Raw genomic sequence first — 17,478 nt, 5'->3', positions numbered from 1 at the left:
TCGACATACCTACCTACGAACCTAAAGGCCCACCTGATTGTGGTTCAAGGTGGGTTGAATAAACAGGTCGTGAAATTACTACTTAGACGGAATATGTGCTTCTCTAAACGCTGAAAACATACACGCTGATCATAAGGGATACATGCACCTCCCTGTACCTATTAAACGGCGCAGCCAATATACTGCGTACTTTCCGAATACGAGGTTTAGGCAACTGGGAATATCCCGGCCCTCGCCTTTCATCAAGAGGATATTGCGGAGAGGTCCAAGGGTAGTCGGTATTCTGGTCGGCTTATTATGGCTCAAGGGAGGTCCGAATGACGAGAAGCTGCAGAGAGCGCCCATCCCGCATCTTAAGATCAATTCAAGATTCAAGGACGGTTCGCCTGCTAGCGGAGGCAATGTTGCTATTCTTAGATTCTGCCTAGACCCTTTCTAGACTAAGTCATCCTGATCCTCTGTGTCTAGCAGTGGTGATGCCCCAATGCGTAATCTGGACATGAAGGTCATACGAAAGAAAAGACTCTTTGGATCCTTTGGAATACAAGAACAAATGCTATCAAAATCGGCTTATGAAAGAGAATTCGAGAGGCCTTTGTAAAGCAGTTCAGGTAATACAATCAGGACTATTTTAACTCCAACACAAAGATTTATTGTTTAAGATCCAACAAAGAGATGTCATTAACCCATTGTTCACGTGATGAGCCGATGCACCGGAGGATGTGTATAAGAAGGATCAAGTCCCCTCTTAAGGTGAGCTTCGCCATCACAGCAAATAACACATCACAAACAGTCTCGGCATACGCTTCTAGGTCAACATCATAAGTCGTTACAAGTACTAACCCTAGGTTAAGACTTCCGCATTTATCACAACTATGCCTGCTCGAGGACCCACCAATATTCGCCACGAACGTGAAAGACACAACGGGCCTAGTGGATGCGTTGATCGCAGACACCGCACAGCTCACGCAGGACGAATTGACTACGACCACTGTGAGCTCTACCTTCAAATATGCTACCCCGAGAATGATGTTGTCCATTGGTTGATCTTTTTAAAGTGTCTAGGTGCTGACCGTGGCATCCGCCTCCATAGCACGGGGTGTTATGGTCAACGTAGCCTGTCTATAGAGACCGACAAGAGATTTGATAGCCAGGCAGTGGAAACAACACACTATCTCGGTAGAATGACTGCGGCTGAAAGTGTTATTGTCCCTGTGGAGGCTGAAAAGATTCCACTACAGAGTTGCCAAACCTGGGCATGTTACTTGATGCTGAGACTGGAGCGAAAGGGACTGCTTAAACGTGGCAACTTTGACCATTTTATGAACTGTTACCCGCATAGACGAGAGGAAGATTTTGGAGTGGGAGATGACTTTGATGAACGCCGGGTTAGTCACAGACATTAGGGATCAATCTAGGCTCTTACGTGATATGGCTGTAGTTCAGGCTTAGAAAGAATTACTGCTATTTTGTTAAGGGCTGTGTACGGAACAGGGGTCTGTTGGCTAGATGAGAGGGAAGTAGGATATGAGACTGAAAATGACAGAGCCCAGTTGTAACAAGCGGAACACCCAAGGGTTTTCGAACCAATCCCAAGTGCCTTGATTTCAAGACAAGCAAGTTAGAGAAAAAGAATAGAAAAGGAAAGCGATACGCAAACAATCGCAAAACAACCTCTCGCGACATGATAGCTCGTGAGTCGTGACATGGTGCTCGATGTAATCGTGCCAAGCGCACCAACACACCCAAGCAAAGGCAGATAAAGCAAGGAATGGAAGAACGATTCCTGGACCTCCGCTTCCACGGAACCCCCTTCGGATTTGAACTTAGGCTAAATCCGATTCGTAGATAGTGAATAGACTCACCTAGATAGTAGGCAAATAGAGTTGGTGTAGTAGCTGCTTTCTTTGATGGCCTTGTATAGGGCTACTGCTTTCGGCATAAGCGCGTTCAAAGCCGCCGACGATATTTGCACATCGCGGTAGCCAGGATAGTGGTACAGAGTAGGCGATCAACAAGAATGAGCCATTAGAGACACCGCCACCGCCGACTTCAGCAATAGCGCGCCCGATGATGAGGGCAGTGGAAGTTGGTGCAACACTACACATCAAAGGGCCCAATGCAAAGATCAACAGGGAGGCGAGGTACACCCATTTGTAGAATGTGAAGAATTTTCCCGCATCAGCTGGAAAGCACACACCGTGAGCTTATAGCCACTCGTATACCGGCCGACATGTTCGACTGCGTGGAAATCATCCATGAGTGAGCTTGGGGATGGCGCTACAGATGATGAAGTTGTCTAGTCCTACAAGGAACACGCAGAGTCTCAGCCAATGAAGGTGAGTTTGATCTTGCCAGGGGCCCGGGGTATTGTTGAGATTCATCGCCGCCGTACAGAGCTCGGGAACCACCGGCTGGCCTTGGGACAATTGAAGCTCCAATGTGATAATTCGCAGAGCATTGGACTTCTTACCAAGGAGTCTCCTCAACTGAGGACGAAGCTCCGTCATGTTGATATCCATCATCATTGGCTTCGTCAGGAGGTTCAAGCTGGCCGCTTGGCGGTGGAGTGGACTAAGACCGGTGATATGGTAGCCGATGGGCTTACCAAGATGTTACTGAGGCAAAGGCATATGGAGTTTGTGCGGATGTTGGGCTTGGAGGATATTGATCATCCCATTGTCCAGCCAAGTTCCGATGGGACTTACTGTGTAGCTGAGGGGGTGTGTCGAGAATACTGTGTAGCGGGTCATGGTCATGTACATACACTAGTCGAAATATGGATTAGCGCATGTTGAGCTGTTCCCCACTCGGTAAGCGAGACACACACTACGGCATGAGCTAGTGCCCAGTAGGCCCTTTCGTGTTTTATTACATTGCTTCTCTGCATATTACACCGCTTTTCTCACCGCTGTTTCAAACGTTTACCATTTTATAAATTACTGTTTTTTAACTATTATTGATTTACCCCTCTCATCTCCTGTTTCTACACCATCATGCCTCGTCAAATAATTGATATTGAGTCTCACAAGGATGAGATCATCGCATTTTTTACCAATGGAGTAACAATACAACAGCTTTGTACAAAATTACAAGAAGACTATACCATCAAAATCGCTCCTCGTAGGATGAGGAAGCGCCTCAAAGCATGGGGCATTGCTAAAAATGCACCTCCAAAGACAATTGGAAACCTGGAAATTCAAAAACGGATCCAAACCTTACTTTTCCAAGTAGGTCTTGACGATTATCATATCCACCAAGTCCTCTGCAATGAAGGGATTCAAATTGGTCATCGTATGGTCCAAAGAATACGACTTCATCTTGGACTTCGACGTCGAAAAGATGACCATCAAAGCCAAGAAGCTGAAATCGAACAAATCACTACTATTCTTGAATCAGAGCTTGGAACTGGTCGAATTGAAGGCTTCGGAAAATTCCATCTTCAGGAACATATTCGAAGACAAGGATATCTATTCAGTGGTAAACGTTTGTTTGATGTTTATCGATTGATGCGTCCTGATTTATTACAACGACGTAAACAAGATCTTCAACGTATGAAGGGTGTATACACAATTTGATTATGTGGAGCGAGAGAAACGTGCTAAGATCTATGTCATTCTTGACAAGAAGCCTCGTACGATAGAGATCAAATCAGATCCTATTTCTCCAGGACCTGCATCGCCAATTGCTTTGAAATTGGAGACACCAATTGCTCCTGAGCCACAAGCACCAGATGCTCCAGAGTCAGAGGTATCAATCATTGATCTTGACGCCTCTGAGCCAGTGGTTATTGATATTGAAACTCTTGCAAAACCTCGTGAACATCCATTTCGTCCTCGTACGCATCGCAAATACTTCATGACTGAGGCAGAGATGAGGGCACATATACCAAGAATTGATGATGCAGTTGCTCGAGGTGATTCTGATGATGGAGGAGAGCCTTTATTCCATCCTGATGTCATTATTTATGGTAAACCACCACCTGAAGGGGAGCCATTTAATCCATCCTCTGCTTCTATAGCAGAAGCAGAGGTCGTACGACAGGCAAAGGAAGTGCCAATGGCGCTAAAAAAGCGGGCAGCTGGCCCTCAGTTTATTTGGCCTTTGAATTGGGAGCCTGCACCAATTCCTGCGCCTGTGCCGATTCCTGCGCCTACGCCGATTCCTGTACCTGTGCTGATTCCTGCTCCTACACCGGCCCCTGCATCCATTCCTGCGTCGATTCCTGCGTCGATTCCTGCGTCGATTCCTGCCGCTGCGTCAATTCCTACATCGATTCCTACGTCTGCATCTAAGTCTGTACAATTACAGAGGACTCGATCAAAGAAATCGACTCAGCAAAAGCAGCAAGTCTCTAAATCTGCTTCTGCGCCTACTTCTACACCTACTTCTATACCTGTGTCCGAGTCTGTACGACCGCAGCAGATAAGGTCAACTCAGAAGCGATTGGAACCTACAGATGTCGGTACACCTCCAGCACGTCGAACTCGGTCTCGTCTAGCAAGTAAAAAGGATTGAAGAAGTGATAGTTTTTGTGTATTTAGTTTAGTTTGGTTATTTTATTTATTGTAGAAGATGATATTATAAAAAGGTTTTGCTGCTTTTCAATAGAAATTGATTGAAGGAAGCTCCAGAGGATAGTAAGAGAGAGAACCCATTGGCCCCAAAAACGCCGAGTATCCTCCTCCCATTGCTGTTGTCGATTCCTCCAGATCATCTGGAACAGGTCCCTGATAGCGTTGAAGATCTTCCTGGCGAGATTCTTGATCATTCCCAGCAGGACGACGATTTCGAGCGCGACCTCCAGGACGTTTTTGACGGAAACAAGAGCGTCCTTGGTGCGATGGGGTTATCGAACTGACCTGCACGGAAGGAGAGTGGGAGATTGGTGAAGAGGGGAAGAGGTTTGCGACGGTGAGGTGCATTGTATAGATCATGGAACAAAATAGACTAACCTGATTTGGACTAGCACTCGTAATCTTACATGATCGAATACACAAAGTGGCAGAATCGCAAAATAGCAAAGTGGCAAAACACGAAAGGGCCTACTGGGCACTAGCTCATGCCGTACACACACAGAGTAGTGTCTCGTTCGAGTCGTTCCCCATGGGTCGCCTTTGAGTCCTCAATCAACTATCTATCATTCATTTGGATTGGTTCCCCTTCGCTTCTCTAGATTCCATCACATGCACATTCCGCTGTGGCTCTTACTTTCACATGATCCTTTAGACCGCAATAAATGATTGTTGCGTTCGCCTTACTTACGGCCAAAATGACACCGAAGAAAATCGGGCCGAATTATTTTCCCTCTGATTGGTTGTTCGTAGTTGCAGTGCGGCAGTGCCTATTACATATGGATAGTTTGCCCTTTCCGGCCCCACCTTTACCCTACCGCTTTCTCCTTCCGGTCGCATCCTTACTCCACCGCTTTCCCCCTACGGAAGTAAACAGTTCGACTTTCCGCCTGCCTTTTACGGGATAGGCGAAGCTGAGCGTCGCAGTTACACAGTAAATCCCAAGACCATTGGGTGCCGGGAGACCTCGTAAGCGCTTATGTATGCAAATAATAACTACAGGGCTCACCACTCTCCCCGATTCTGTTCCTCATGTTCAACACGCCGCTGGTAGACGCGTTCACTTTGAGGGGCCTATATTACGGGGAGACAGAAGCATTCGGATGGGTAGACGACGTATGTATCCTGGCAATCTCGAAAATCTACGAAGAAAACGTCCGTCTACTCGAGAAGGCAATGAAACGGGCAGACATATGGGCCGGAAAACATGCGGCCAAGTTCGCGCCGGATAAGTTCGAGCTTATCCACTTCACAAACCCAAAGGCCAGCCCACCGGAGGGTAAGACATCACAAACCAACACCAACACCAGCCAGCCAACCATCGGCACACGAACCGACCAATGCCACACCTCTCAGGAGGTGGATATTTGGGAGGTACCGGACAACCCATCGGGTCACGACGAGATGCCGGTAGCAATCCGGGGGCAACAAGGGACGACAGTCCTCCAACCCTCGGATAACGCCAGATACCTTGGTGTCTGGCTAGATAAACGCCTCAGCTTTTCGACACATCGGAAGAAGATGCTCGCGAAGGGAGCTAGCAGCCTCGAGGCACTCCGACGCATCTCTGGCTCAACATGGGGAACTTCGCTGACAGCCATGCGTAAGGCGTAAGGTATATCAAGCAGTTATTATCCCACAGGTGCTGTGGGGTGTATCTGCGTGGTACTGTCCGGCAGCAAGGGCCATGCCCAAGGTGGATCTCGAAAGACTAACTAATGAGCTCGCCAAGATCCAGAAAAGGGCGGCAATCCTGATTAGCGGCGCATTTCGCGGCACCGCGGGTGCAGGACTCAACACGGAGCTATACCTTCCTGCCCACCAAGCCGAGGTTGCAGGAAACCGTGGAGGAAGCAGCTATCCGGATTCTCACCGGACCGCGATGGGCGTGCCCTCAGATGGCCAAAGAGCAGAGGAAGCCGGCCGGACGGAGACTCGGGGGATGGGTCCCGATCGAAGCAATCTCCTGGAAGACCCTTCGTCTACAAAAGAACGAGGTTTGGGAGGAGAAACAGGCGTTTGTCCTTGCACCATGGGAGAAGCGGATATCGTGCGTCATAGAGAACCGCGAAGCTGCGAAGAAAACCCAGAGCGATATCTTCGGACGTACAGTCTGCCAAAAGGATGTCAGGATGGCGTTCATGGACGGAAGCGGCTTGGCTTTATCCCATGAGGAACCGATAGGGAAACTTGGTACTGTCATTTCTGATCCCTCGGGGGTAAAGGGCCAGAGAAGGAACTTGTTCTCGTTGCATAGCGCGTCCAGGCTGTAGTTGAATTGGAACGGCAATATTCATAATTGATGACAAACTTATGTCCGAAATGAGCTTCAGCAAGCAGTCCATCCGATTCTTGTAGGGACTCAATTTTGGGAATTCATTGTAGATAGAAGAGGTTAGCTATTGCCCGTCTCTGGAGTCTACGGTGATGTCGTTTTTCCTTTACCTTCCTCTGGCTCTGACGCAAAATATCTATTCGGCTTCTTAACTTATTTCTCCAAAACACGACGTACACGACGTGGTCAAGTTGGGGAAGATCGACAATGACTCCAACTCGCCTCCGTGTTCCCCGCACTTCCCCTCTCCATCTCGAATGAACAAAATGAACTATATAACTTGTTAATGATTCAATGGTTTGGAAACCATTTGTATATTTCACTCTGTTAGGATGGCACTTCTGACCGTAAGACGCTCCTCCAATGTGACATGGCTCATCTAACCTCATTCAGTTGGCGCGACCCCAATTGCTCAGGACTCTCCGACCAAGGGCGTATGGTCTTGGTTCACGATCGTTATACGGGCGGGCGACCGAGTTTCTTCAAAATCATGACCCCGATCTATCCGAATCTCAGCGAATGGTGCGACAAGAAATTGCCAAGATATGTTCGGATTTTCCAGATAATTATTGGGCCAAGGTGGACGAGACGCACCAGTTTCCGACCGAACTGTATGAGGCGTTGGCATCCCAGGGCTGGCTGGGCATTTGCTTGCCACAACGATATGGAGGTTCTGAGCTGGGAATTTCAGAAGCCGCAGTGATGATGCAGACCATTGCAGAGTCCGGGGGAGGGATGACTGGTGCATCTTCTATCCATATGAACATCTTTGGTCTTGAGCCAGTTGCCAAGTTTGGGACCGACGAACAGAAAGAACGATGGCTCACTCCGCTCATTGCTGGTCGCCATAGGGCATGTTTTGGGGTCACGGAGCCCAATACGGGCTTGGATACGTTGCAGTTGCAGGCCACAGCGCGTCGATCTGGCACTGGCTACGTATTATCCGGGCAAAAGATCTGGATTTCGACGGCGCAGAGAGCGGACAAGATTCTGATTCTCGTGCGTACGACACCACGCGACCGAGTGAAAAAGCCGTCCCAGGGTCTTTCACTTTTCTACACTGATCTACAGGTTCCTCAGGTCCAAATCACCGAGATCCCCAAAATGGGCCGCGCGGCCGTGGATACCAACTCCCTGTTCTTCGATGATTGGCATGTCCCGGAGGTGGACCGGGTGGGACAAGAAGATGAAGGATTCAGGATGATTCTCCACGGGATGAATGCAGAGAGAATTCTGATCGGCGCAGAGGCACTCGGACTCGGCTTTGCAGCGCTGCGTCGTGCAGCCTTATATGCCAACGAGCGGCAGGTATTTGGGCGACCGATCGGGCAGAATCAAGGGATCCAACATCCTCTGGCCGATAGCTGGATGAAACTGGAAGCAGCGCGTATGATGATCTATCAGGCGGCCCGGCTTTATGATCAAGGCTATACTGATGGTGAATATGCTAACGCTGGCAAATATCTGGCTGCCGAGGCTGCCTTCGAAGCCTGTGAGCGAGCCATTTTGGCCCATGGAGGGATGGGATATGCGAAGGAATATCATGTCGAACGGTATCTTCGAGAGGTCTTCATTCCTCGCATTGCCCCGGTTAGTCGAGAGATGATTCTAAACTACGTAGGAGAGCGAGTGCTGGGTCTTCCCAGGTCTTACTGAATCGTATCTGCGCAATTCTGTATCTATAGTTCGAGCTAGAATGGAATGCTTCAGCGAACACCCATAAGTATCCCAGTTTATTTAGGCCACCAACCTAGGCCACCGAAGGTCAGCCTGGAGTAAAGTCAGTACCTAAAGTCCGTAAGGTCAGTAAGGTCAGTAAGCAAACCAAGATTCGGTTAATTTCGGTCTTTCCCGTCGGTTCTGCCTGAATATATCAACTCGGCTTCTTAAGCGGGGATGTCGATCGTCGAAATCCATCCAGTTCAGCTTCCACCTTAACTACATCGTCAAGCATTAGACACCTCTAAGGTACACTAATTAAAGCAGCCATGGCTGTCGGAAAGATGTCCAATGCATATATCGCTATACAGAATGCCACCCAAGTGATGAAATATCGCAGACTCTTCCCCTCACCTTCGAAATATCTCAACAATCGACTGCATTTTAATTGCAATCATACGGCTGCGCACCAAAATACTCCTTTGGAGGGAATTCGAATTCTAGATCTCACGCGAGTCCTTGCAGTAGGTTGGTGGTTTCGATGTTAAGTGATCAACACTGATACACCCCAGGGTCCTTTCTGTACACAAATCCTAGCCGACTATGGGGCTGACGTTCTCAAAATTGAAAACCCGCGAGGAGGTGTATGTTGCCAAATATCCTCTTACACTCCCAGACTGGATCGGGCACTCACCCAAGCACAGGATGACACTCGCCTATGGAGGACAGGAGGAGAGGACCATCTATGGAAATCAACGGACGCAGATATGTCTGCATACTTTTGTGCGGTCAACCGGAATAAGAAGTCCATTACTTTGAATCTTAAAGAGGAGAAAGGACAAGAGATTCTGTTTCGGCTGGTCAAAAGCGCCGATGTTGTGTCAGTTGCCCTACTCACTGAAGCCGCCACCTGTGCTAAACCTTGGGACACAGTGTTGACAATTTTGTCCCGGGGAAGATGGATGAAATGGGAATTGGATATCAGAAGCTCCGAGAAGTCAATCCCTCGATCATACATGCCAGCGTTTCTGGTTTGTCCTCGACCATCGTCAATAATCTGCAGGTAGATCTTATCGCTAATTTGAGATAGGATACGGCGCTGGTGGCCCATATTCCCGCCGTGCAGGGTACGATGCCATAGCTGCGGCTGAGGCAGGCATGCTGCACATCACTGGTGAGCGCGATGGAGCCCCGACACGACCTGGTCTGGGTCTCACGGATATGAGTACCGGGCTCTATCTCCATGGGGCCATTCTCGCTGCCCTGTATGCTCGAAAGAATACAGGCCAAGGGCAAAAGATTGACGCATCTTTATTTGAGAGTCAGGTGTCTTTGCTCTCTAACGTCGCAATGTCGTGGTTGAATGCCGGTGAACATGCGCATCGTTGGGGCACGGAGCATCCAAGCATTGTCCCATACCAAGCCTTTAAAACTAAAGACGGCTATTTAGTGCTGGGAGCCACAAATAACCGGCAGTTTCAGATACTCTGTCAGTTGTTAGAGCACTTGGAATTGGCGAGAGACCCGCGCTTTGTTGATAACAGCTCCCGTGTCCTGAATCGGGCGGAACTGAAAGGGATATTGGAGCCGATAATCCGTGCAAAGCCAACCAAAGACTGGCTGGCTGTCTTGGAGGGCAGTGGAATGCCATATGGGCCCATTAACACGATAGAAGAAGTGTTCTCCCACCCACAAACTGCAGCCAGACATATGGTGCACACTCTTCCGCACGAACCATCAGTCTCAGGGCAGATCAAAGTCCTAGGTCTGTTTCTGACTAGATATGCCGCCGACATACCCATAAAGCCATATGCTAATTATCAAACAGGATTTCCGGTCAAATTTAGTGAGACTCAGCCTCGAATCCGACGAGCGCCGCCGAGTTTGGGGGCACATACCAACTCTACGCTCGAAGACATGGGATATTCACCAAAGGAGATCGCGGCGATGCGGGAACAGGGCATTGTGTGATGGGCACCTGGCCTTAGGATGATCTAGCCCAAATTCTTATGCAAAGAGGTCTCACGGTGTCGAGTGTCGAAAGTTGCATTAGCTCATGAAGATCTTGAAGATCTCTCGTCAGCTCAACCTTGGGTTGACATTTTCCATAGTCAGCCATACCAGCCCGGAATACTTGTGGACAGAGTTATATCAGTCATCATTGAAGAATGAATAGATTACATAGCATAGAGGTACGTGGCTGCCCAGGACCACCTGCAGCACTTGAAGCTGACCGATCGGCTTACAGGCAGGTGGGGAGTTGGACCAGTTAGTTAGGCACTTGCCATAGCTAGTATGATCAGAGCAAACAACACTAAAATGGAACAGAATCCAACTTGAACCTCTACAGTCTAACGTTGTGTCCGGAGTTGGCGGAGCTGAAGTGACCAAGTACATTCGGTGTGGCTAGCTGGCATGTACTTGGAGAGCTGACACCCTACGCACAACGAACCCCATACACCCCAATTCACGCTAACTGTCATGCAGCCCAAATCGAAATCTCGCAATATAACTGGATGATCCGCACGTCTGGGAGTTCGTAACTCCCCAAATGGTTGGGACGGTGGCTGCATCAATCCAATAGTAGAAATTCTGAAGTTGACCGCATCGAGGGGTGGTTGGCAACGAATATCAGACGTTTTCTTGGTCGCGAATAACTTCCGTCTCAAGGAAGGCTAACATGGTTTGGGGAAATCGTTCGTCATTTGTGAAGACAACAACTTCGCCTTGGGAGGAGGCTTACATGCAATGTGACAGGACTGCATTCAATTTGAAAAACGTGCCTATGCTGTTCCCCTTGAATACCGTGTTCTTGAAATCGTATAAGAAGCCCCTTCAATCCAGGACTTCTGACTGAACACCCCAGACTAGGTTCGAATGCACCTCTTCGGTCGACTGAGAAAACGATCTTCCAAACGAAGCATTGCTAGTATTGCTCCGGCACTTCAGCCAGCGAGCAAGATGACATCCGAAGCTATCGAGTACCAGTATTATCAAATTAAAGCCCGATTCCCGGACACAGATTCCAGTCCCGACGATGGCATTAACCGCAGGGTTTTTGTCCGACAGGAAATCGATGAATGGAGCGGCAAGAAGTCGAACAAAAGGCAGGTCGACCTTTTCATCCTGGCTCTGGACAAGTTTCAGAAGTTGGATCCCAAAGAAAGACTCTCCTACTTTCAAGTCGCTGGTATGTGTCGATTGATTATCTATCATCTCACCAAGGTTGACTCCCATTTTAATAGGTATCCATGGACAACCCTTTGTACGATGGGATGATCCGAGCCCAGAGCCCATGAAGAGCGGCTACTGCTTTCACTCCCATGTGATATTCCCTATCTGGCACCGGCCGTATGTCCTACTGTTTGAGGTTAGTGGACTGTGGTCTTTGATACGTTATGCGACATCTTCGGTGAAACTGTGAAAGTACTGATTCACCTCAGCAAGTCGTGTATGACATTATGATCCAGGAGGTCATCCCCCAATTCCCGGAGGATCATCAGGCCTCCTGGCGTCAACATGCCGAGTCGTGGCGCCTGCCCTTCTGGGACTGGGCACGAAAGGGCCGTGTTCCCGACCTGGCGAAATACCCCACTATCACTGTTCCTAGGCCCGAGGGGGGCTCGATGCGAATTGACAATCCCTTGTTCCAGTTCCGCATGCCGACAGACAGGCCAATGCGGAGTGAGGGGGTGGGAACCGAGAATACATGGGAGAATGACTCTGAGCAGGAAGATTATAAGAACGTAAGCATATGCATTGGTACGACGGCGATAAAATGCTCACCTGAATAGTTTGGCAATGCGATAGGTACCAGCCGTTGGCCAGACGAAGAGGACCAAAACCCGACTAGCGAGGGTTGGCGACATGGTGTTGTCAACAATCGTAAAGTCGCCGATGCCTTTAATGCCCACGAGGGGTATAATGACAAGAATCATGGTCCTGCCGCTGAGATGGTTTTTCGACTGCTCACTGTTCCTATGGACTACACCACATTTGCAAGCACTAATCCAACTTCGAAAGATCAGAATGTTGAGCAAGATCTGAACATTGAATATGTGAGTTTGTTTTGTCGCCCTGATAGATATGAGCACAAGATCTGACAGAGACTTTAGATTCACAACAACATGTAACCATCGATAATATACTTGCCGTGAGATCTTCGCTATTGCTTCCAATACTGACTAAGTTGTCTCAAAGTCATGGTTGGACAGGCGATGCTGGACATATGGGAAATGTGCCAGTGGCCTCTTTTGACCCGCTGTTCTTCTTGCACCATTGGTCAGTATACTCCGCTTGGTCACTTCATCACCAAATCTGATTCATCACGCAGTAACATCGATCGGCTGTTTGCAATCTGGCAAGCTCTCAACCCCGACAAGTGGCTGACCAACATACCGGCCGACAATGCTACGATTCGTGATTCGTATGGTAAAGATCATGCGGTCAATGGAAACACCCCGCTTCAGCCATTCAGACGGGATGCCGAAGGAGATTACTGGACTCCCGATGGGGTCAGATTCACCCCCAACCTGGGATATGCCTATCCAGAGCTACCGCGGTGGGAAAGCAAATACCGACAGGAGGATGGAACACTCAACCAGGCTCTGTTTCAAGAGAATATCAACACCATCATCAATCGGTTGTATGGTGTGTCGCGTGATTTAGCCTTGGACCCTAAGACCCCACCGCCTAAGGGAGTTGAGGCAATTGACGGTGGACTCCGTGTCACAGACTTTGCCTTCAGCGTTCGATTTTTGAAGTGTGTTAGCCCTCACCAGCAATGTTTCTGTTCTTCCAATCACCTCTGATAGCTGACTGTCTTGGGTAATTCAGATACGCATTCGGAGGGCGGCCTTTCTGGGTCAAATTGTATCTCGCCCAAGAGGACGGCGTGCAAACTCCGCTCACAGACTTAATCGCCGAAGTCTACAACTTTAGCCAGAAGCCTGAGCTAGATGGTTTGTCAGTCTGTGGAAACTGCACGAAGGGACAAACGTTGCGCATTCAGTCGACTGCTTACATTCCAATCACCCCTGTCCTCTACAAGCTGGTTAGAAGTGGGCGGAAACTAACTTCGTTGACGCGCGACGAGGTACTGGCGTATATTAGAAAGCGTGCTTACTGGCGTGTGTTCAAGGCAAGCAACCTTCGTCGCCGTCCTCCTTCCGTCGTGCGAAACATGCTGACAATTGCCAGCACGGGAAAGAAGTGCCTCGCTATGAGGTTGAGAAGCTGGAGTTAGAGATCATTGGAAGCACTAATGACACCAAGCATTTCGAAAACCCCGCGATACCCCCATCATTCGAAAATTTCCAGAAAGAGCCTACCATCTCCGGTGGTGCAGATGGAGCGCTTGATCCGGAGTTGAAGCAGCCCAAGATTGACCCACCGGCCCCTCGGTAAGTAACCAGCCTCATGAACGAGTGAAGACTGAACTGTCGTCACTAACTTTAATCAGACCCAAACGGCCAAGAGCAAATCTCCCACTTCATGGAAGTCTGCGCTTCCCGCAAACACTCAAAGCGGACAGTGTCATCCTCCTCGAATCATCCAGCGTGGATCCTGTCAAGCCCGACGTTGGCATAGACATGACCCAGATCTCGATTAAAGATGCAGCGAATGAGATTATCTTCCATATCTCTATTCGCCGTCGCCAAGGTCAAATCATATTCAACGCCAAAATCGGCGGGTCATGGGGTCAGGAGGAACGCATTAATATCGATGGTCGATTCGAAAGTGAGGACGGTGCAACGATCTTGATCCACGACCAGGGAGACGGCTTCGAAGTGTCTATTGACTGGGTTCATGCAATCTGGTTCGCTAAACGTGCCAAAGAAAGAACACCACAGTCAATTTCGTATGACCTTGGTGCCCAGGAGGGAACTTCTACCTTGTCGGAGGATTTGGAAGTGCGAACCTATCCTTCTATGAAGGCTTTGTTCCTCCAAAAGCATGCTCATGAGGAGGATCAGTAAGCCTCCGTTGCTAGGTATTCCCCCGCGGCAGGTTTTGAGCGCAACAGGTCTTGATGTGTTCTGGTAGCTTTCCATTGGTAATCATCTGTCGGTAAAGTGATGAGAACTTCAATCGTACAGATAGTTTTGACCCATCTGGGATCAAGACCGCAATACGCGCTTATTCCCATTTAGCAAATATTCGGCGGCAACATCATAAGTAGACCCAGGGGCAGTAATCTTGCCACTTCCCTTTGCGGCCTAGTAGGGAAAGGGCCCAGTGACTGAAAACATGAAGCAATAGACGATTTCGTACGCTTTCAGTACGCTTTCATTCACTGGAAAGGTTGTGTAGTTGCTATATGTTACGCGGTGCCTGCTGGTCACTGTAAGTAGAGCTGCTTCCGGGTTGTACTCGCCTAGTTCCACTTCGAATCCCAAGAGTATCTCGCAACCGTACCGTCGCTGTGCTAAGCCTTACACGGACTCGGGTCCTGTTGAGTATCTTGCAGGATGTGCCAGTAGTGCGCGCCAAGTAAGTCAGTCACCAAGTGTTACCACAAGATGAGCTCCCCTACTTGTAGGTTGGGTTGTCTTAAGGGTGAACCGTAGAGTGCAAAGTCCAATAGGTAGTAACCAAGTAACAATGTATGATTGATCGCGAAGAACTAAATACATGACGGTGAATGAGTGTCCTTATATATCCAGTCCTTCCTATCCCCTGGTGGGATGAGTTCTCATCCCACGATGGGATGGGACATCACGTGATCTTGCTGTTTTCGTAATTCTGTGGTTCAGTCATTCGTGGATGCCTCGCCAGTTGACACCAAGTTGATTGGTTATTAGTGCGTCTTCCCCCGCATTAGCGTGGTGTGTCTAAGTGTCCCGTAACAAGCGCCTCGGGAGAGGAAAGCGAATACAAGCTGGCCTTGTAAGAGGAAAAGAGATAACCAAAGCATGCACCATCTGGGGGAAGAAGGCCGTTTTATGTACACGAGGAGTCAGCCCTGGAAGATAATAGGACACTGGACCGAGCAGTTTCTGGGATAGGGCCACGGCACTCCCAGGGTCCTGACGGATGGCTCCCAGGAGTCACAGGCTCCTGGGAATATACAGACCCAATCCTGGGAACATGTGGATGTTGCCACAGGATCACCAAACTGGATACTGGGAAATTACACCGGCTTCCCAGGCGCGATATTAGGCTAATATGTGCCTGGATATTTGGGCCCAACTTGCGTCTCATTCGGAAAAGCTCGGCCTGTGCTAGTTTGAGCCATCCAGCGGGAAGGACATGCCTTCCGACATGATTTAAGAGCCGTGCAATGTGTCTACAAACTGTTTCTCCCAAATCTTCTCTGTGATTTACGCGAACTTATCCTCGACAAAATCCTAAATTTGCTGAATAGCACTTCACGGACCCTCCGCCCATACTGATTCCATACAACCATGGGGAAATTCTCTGGAGTAGTCATGCGTGAGCAAGATCTTCGCCCTGATGGTTTCACTGCTAATGCTTTGCTTCGCAGCTTGGAAAACGGCAGACAAAGGAGCACCGCCCCGGCAAGACTTTCGTCCTCTAAGTTTCTGTGGGACTACCCCAATCAATGCAAGACAAATCAACGATGACTGGTCAATTCGATATGGGCGGAAAGCCGAGGGAGCCGAAGGAAGTCACGTCTTTTACCAATCGGCTAACCGACTGTGCCGCTTTTCGGAGGATAAGTTAGCCTACCTCCGACAGAAGGAGTTTACGGCAGGTCTTGGTCCGAATCGTACTGTCATATACCAAAAGAAGGATACGTCAACTTTTGGCTCGAACCGAGAAGAGCTGTTCCCATGTGCAATTAGGCCAAATGTGTCGTGGAAATGAGGAGTGATAAGTCGTTCAAGGACAGCAGGGGCGTTAGGGAACGAATAGTTTAGCCATGATCTTCATTGAATAGAGCCATATCACCCTGAGCTGCAACCTCAAAAATTCTGACTACAAGCACGAACGTGGTCTGTGTCTCATGACGGTGTCGCTGAGTTCCTAAAGACGTTTCTGGATATGTAACCAAGGAATGACCAAATATTTCGTCCTAGAATCAGGCACATTGCAGTCCTGCTTCGTGGAGCATGATCAAATAATACAGTGGAGATGGGAACGGTGAGCCCGGTCTCGTTCCGCAGTCAGAACCCAGATCATTCACCACGCCAGGCAAAGCTGCGAGCAGCTTCAAGTCAAGTCCTCATGAACGGGAACACGGTCAAACCGTCGCCTACATACCACCAAGCGCATTATCTTCTGCTAGGGTTGTGGTGGAAGGGATACGTCCAGCAGGCCATCAGACTCGCAACCAAGATAGCAATTGCCCTGCAATAGCTACGGAATTTGCTCGAAAGTATCAAACATGTGTCGCACTCGTTGGTCGACTATGTATCGACGGGCGGTCTGGCACGACCGTGAAAATACACACTTCCGCACTTAGACGCGGAACTAAGGACGTCTCACTTCACCAACAACCACCCAAGATGCCACATTTCCCTATGGTAACTAGATTCATGATCCGCATCTTGTCCACGGTAAGGCCAGTGGCCACTACAACTCCAAAAGTGGAAGCACACAATATGTCCGACTCATCTCCACCTCACCACCCGGACGTTCGTGCCCTGAGATCAACCGGGATCTTGGAGTAGTACCCAAGTACGGACCGGTTGAATGTAAGGGAAGATGGAACAACCCTATCAAGTTTACTGGGTTCGTAAAGGTCGTTCTTTCAACATTACGTAGTTGAGTAGGCTGTGGCCATTATAATGGCCATTAGTGCCCGTACATTGGATGGCAATCAAAGAAGGCCAATAGTATAAGGTCGGAGGCCGGTGACGATAAAGAGAGAGTGGCGAAGAGAGAATGATTTTAGGGCTTAGGGCTTAGGGTTTAGGGCTTAGGGCTTAGGGCTTAGGGCTTAGG

General features: G+C 49.0%; 5 protein-coding genes across 5 annotated transcripts; all 5 read left to right on the top strand.

Annotated features, from left to right (window-relative positions):
- Window positions 1-3,270: 3,270 nt before the first annotated feature.
- Window positions 3,271-4,861, top strand: N7515_001217 (uncharacterized protein; the record flags this gene model as incomplete). Its single annotated transcript, XM_056661961.1, has 3 exons — window positions 3,271-3,480; window positions 3,589-4,465; window positions 4,713-4,861. The coding sequence occupies 3 exons, from the start codon at window positions 3,271-3,273 to the stop codon at window positions 4,859-4,861; spliced, it is 1,236 nt and encodes a 411-aa protein (XP_056524074.1).
- A 2,380-nt stretch (window positions 4,862-7,241) lies between these two features.
- Window positions 7,242-8,565, top strand: N7515_001216 (acyl-CoA dehydrogenase family protein; the record flags this gene model as incomplete). Its single annotated transcript, XM_056661960.1, has 2 exons — window positions 7,242-7,256; window positions 7,303-8,565. The coding sequence occupies 2 exons, from the start codon at window positions 7,242-7,244 to the stop codon at window positions 8,563-8,565; spliced, it is 1,278 nt and encodes a 425-aa protein (XP_056524073.1).
- Window positions 8,566-8,897: 332 nt separating this feature from the next.
- N7515_001215 (CaiB/BaiF CoA transferase family protein) lies at window positions 8,898-10,539 on the top strand (the record flags this gene model as incomplete). The annotated part of the gene is made up of 5 exons (XM_056661959.1): window positions 8,898-9,092; window positions 9,141-9,210; window positions 9,268-9,448; window positions 9,502-9,599; window positions 9,659-10,539. The coding sequence occupies 5 exons, from the start codon at window positions 8,898-8,900 to the stop codon at window positions 10,537-10,539; spliced, it is 1,425 nt and encodes a 474-aa protein (XP_056524072.1).
- A 990-nt stretch (window positions 10,540-11,529) lies between these two features.
- N7515_001214 (uncharacterized protein) lies at window positions 11,530-14,546 on the top strand (the record flags this gene model as incomplete). The annotated part of the gene is made up of 10 exons (XM_056661958.1): window positions 11,530-11,758; window positions 11,814-11,938; window positions 12,012-12,314; window positions 12,363-12,626; window positions 12,684-12,697; window positions 12,769-12,849; window positions 12,902-13,330; window positions 13,405-13,741; window positions 13,768-13,970; window positions 14,030-14,546. 10 exons carry the CDS (start codon window positions 11,530-11,532, stop codon window positions 14,544-14,546), a joined length of 2,502 nt encoding a protein of 833 aa, XP_056524071.1.
- Window positions 14,547-16,665: 2,119 nt separating this feature from the next.
- N7515_001213 (uncharacterized protein) lies at window positions 16,666-16,890 on the top strand (the record flags this gene model as incomplete). The annotated part of the gene is made up of 1 exon (XM_056661957.1): window positions 16,666-16,890. The coding sequence occupies one exon, from the start codon at window positions 16,666-16,668 to the stop codon at window positions 16,888-16,890; it is 225 nt and encodes a 74-aa protein (XP_056524070.1).
- Between the last annotated feature and the right edge of the window lie 588 nt (window positions 16,891-17,478).

Source organism: Penicillium bovifimosum (assembly GCF_028826915.1).
Source record: "Penicillium bovifimosum strain IBT 22155 chromosome Unknown utg000002l_segment0_segment0, whole genome shotgun sequence".
Lineage (NCBI taxonomy): Eukaryota > Fungi > Ascomycota > Eurotiomycetes > Eurotiales > Aspergillaceae > Penicillium > Penicillium bovifimosum.
Note: the sequence above shows the minus strand (reverse complement) of the source record. Positions and strands in the feature narration are given on the sequence as shown.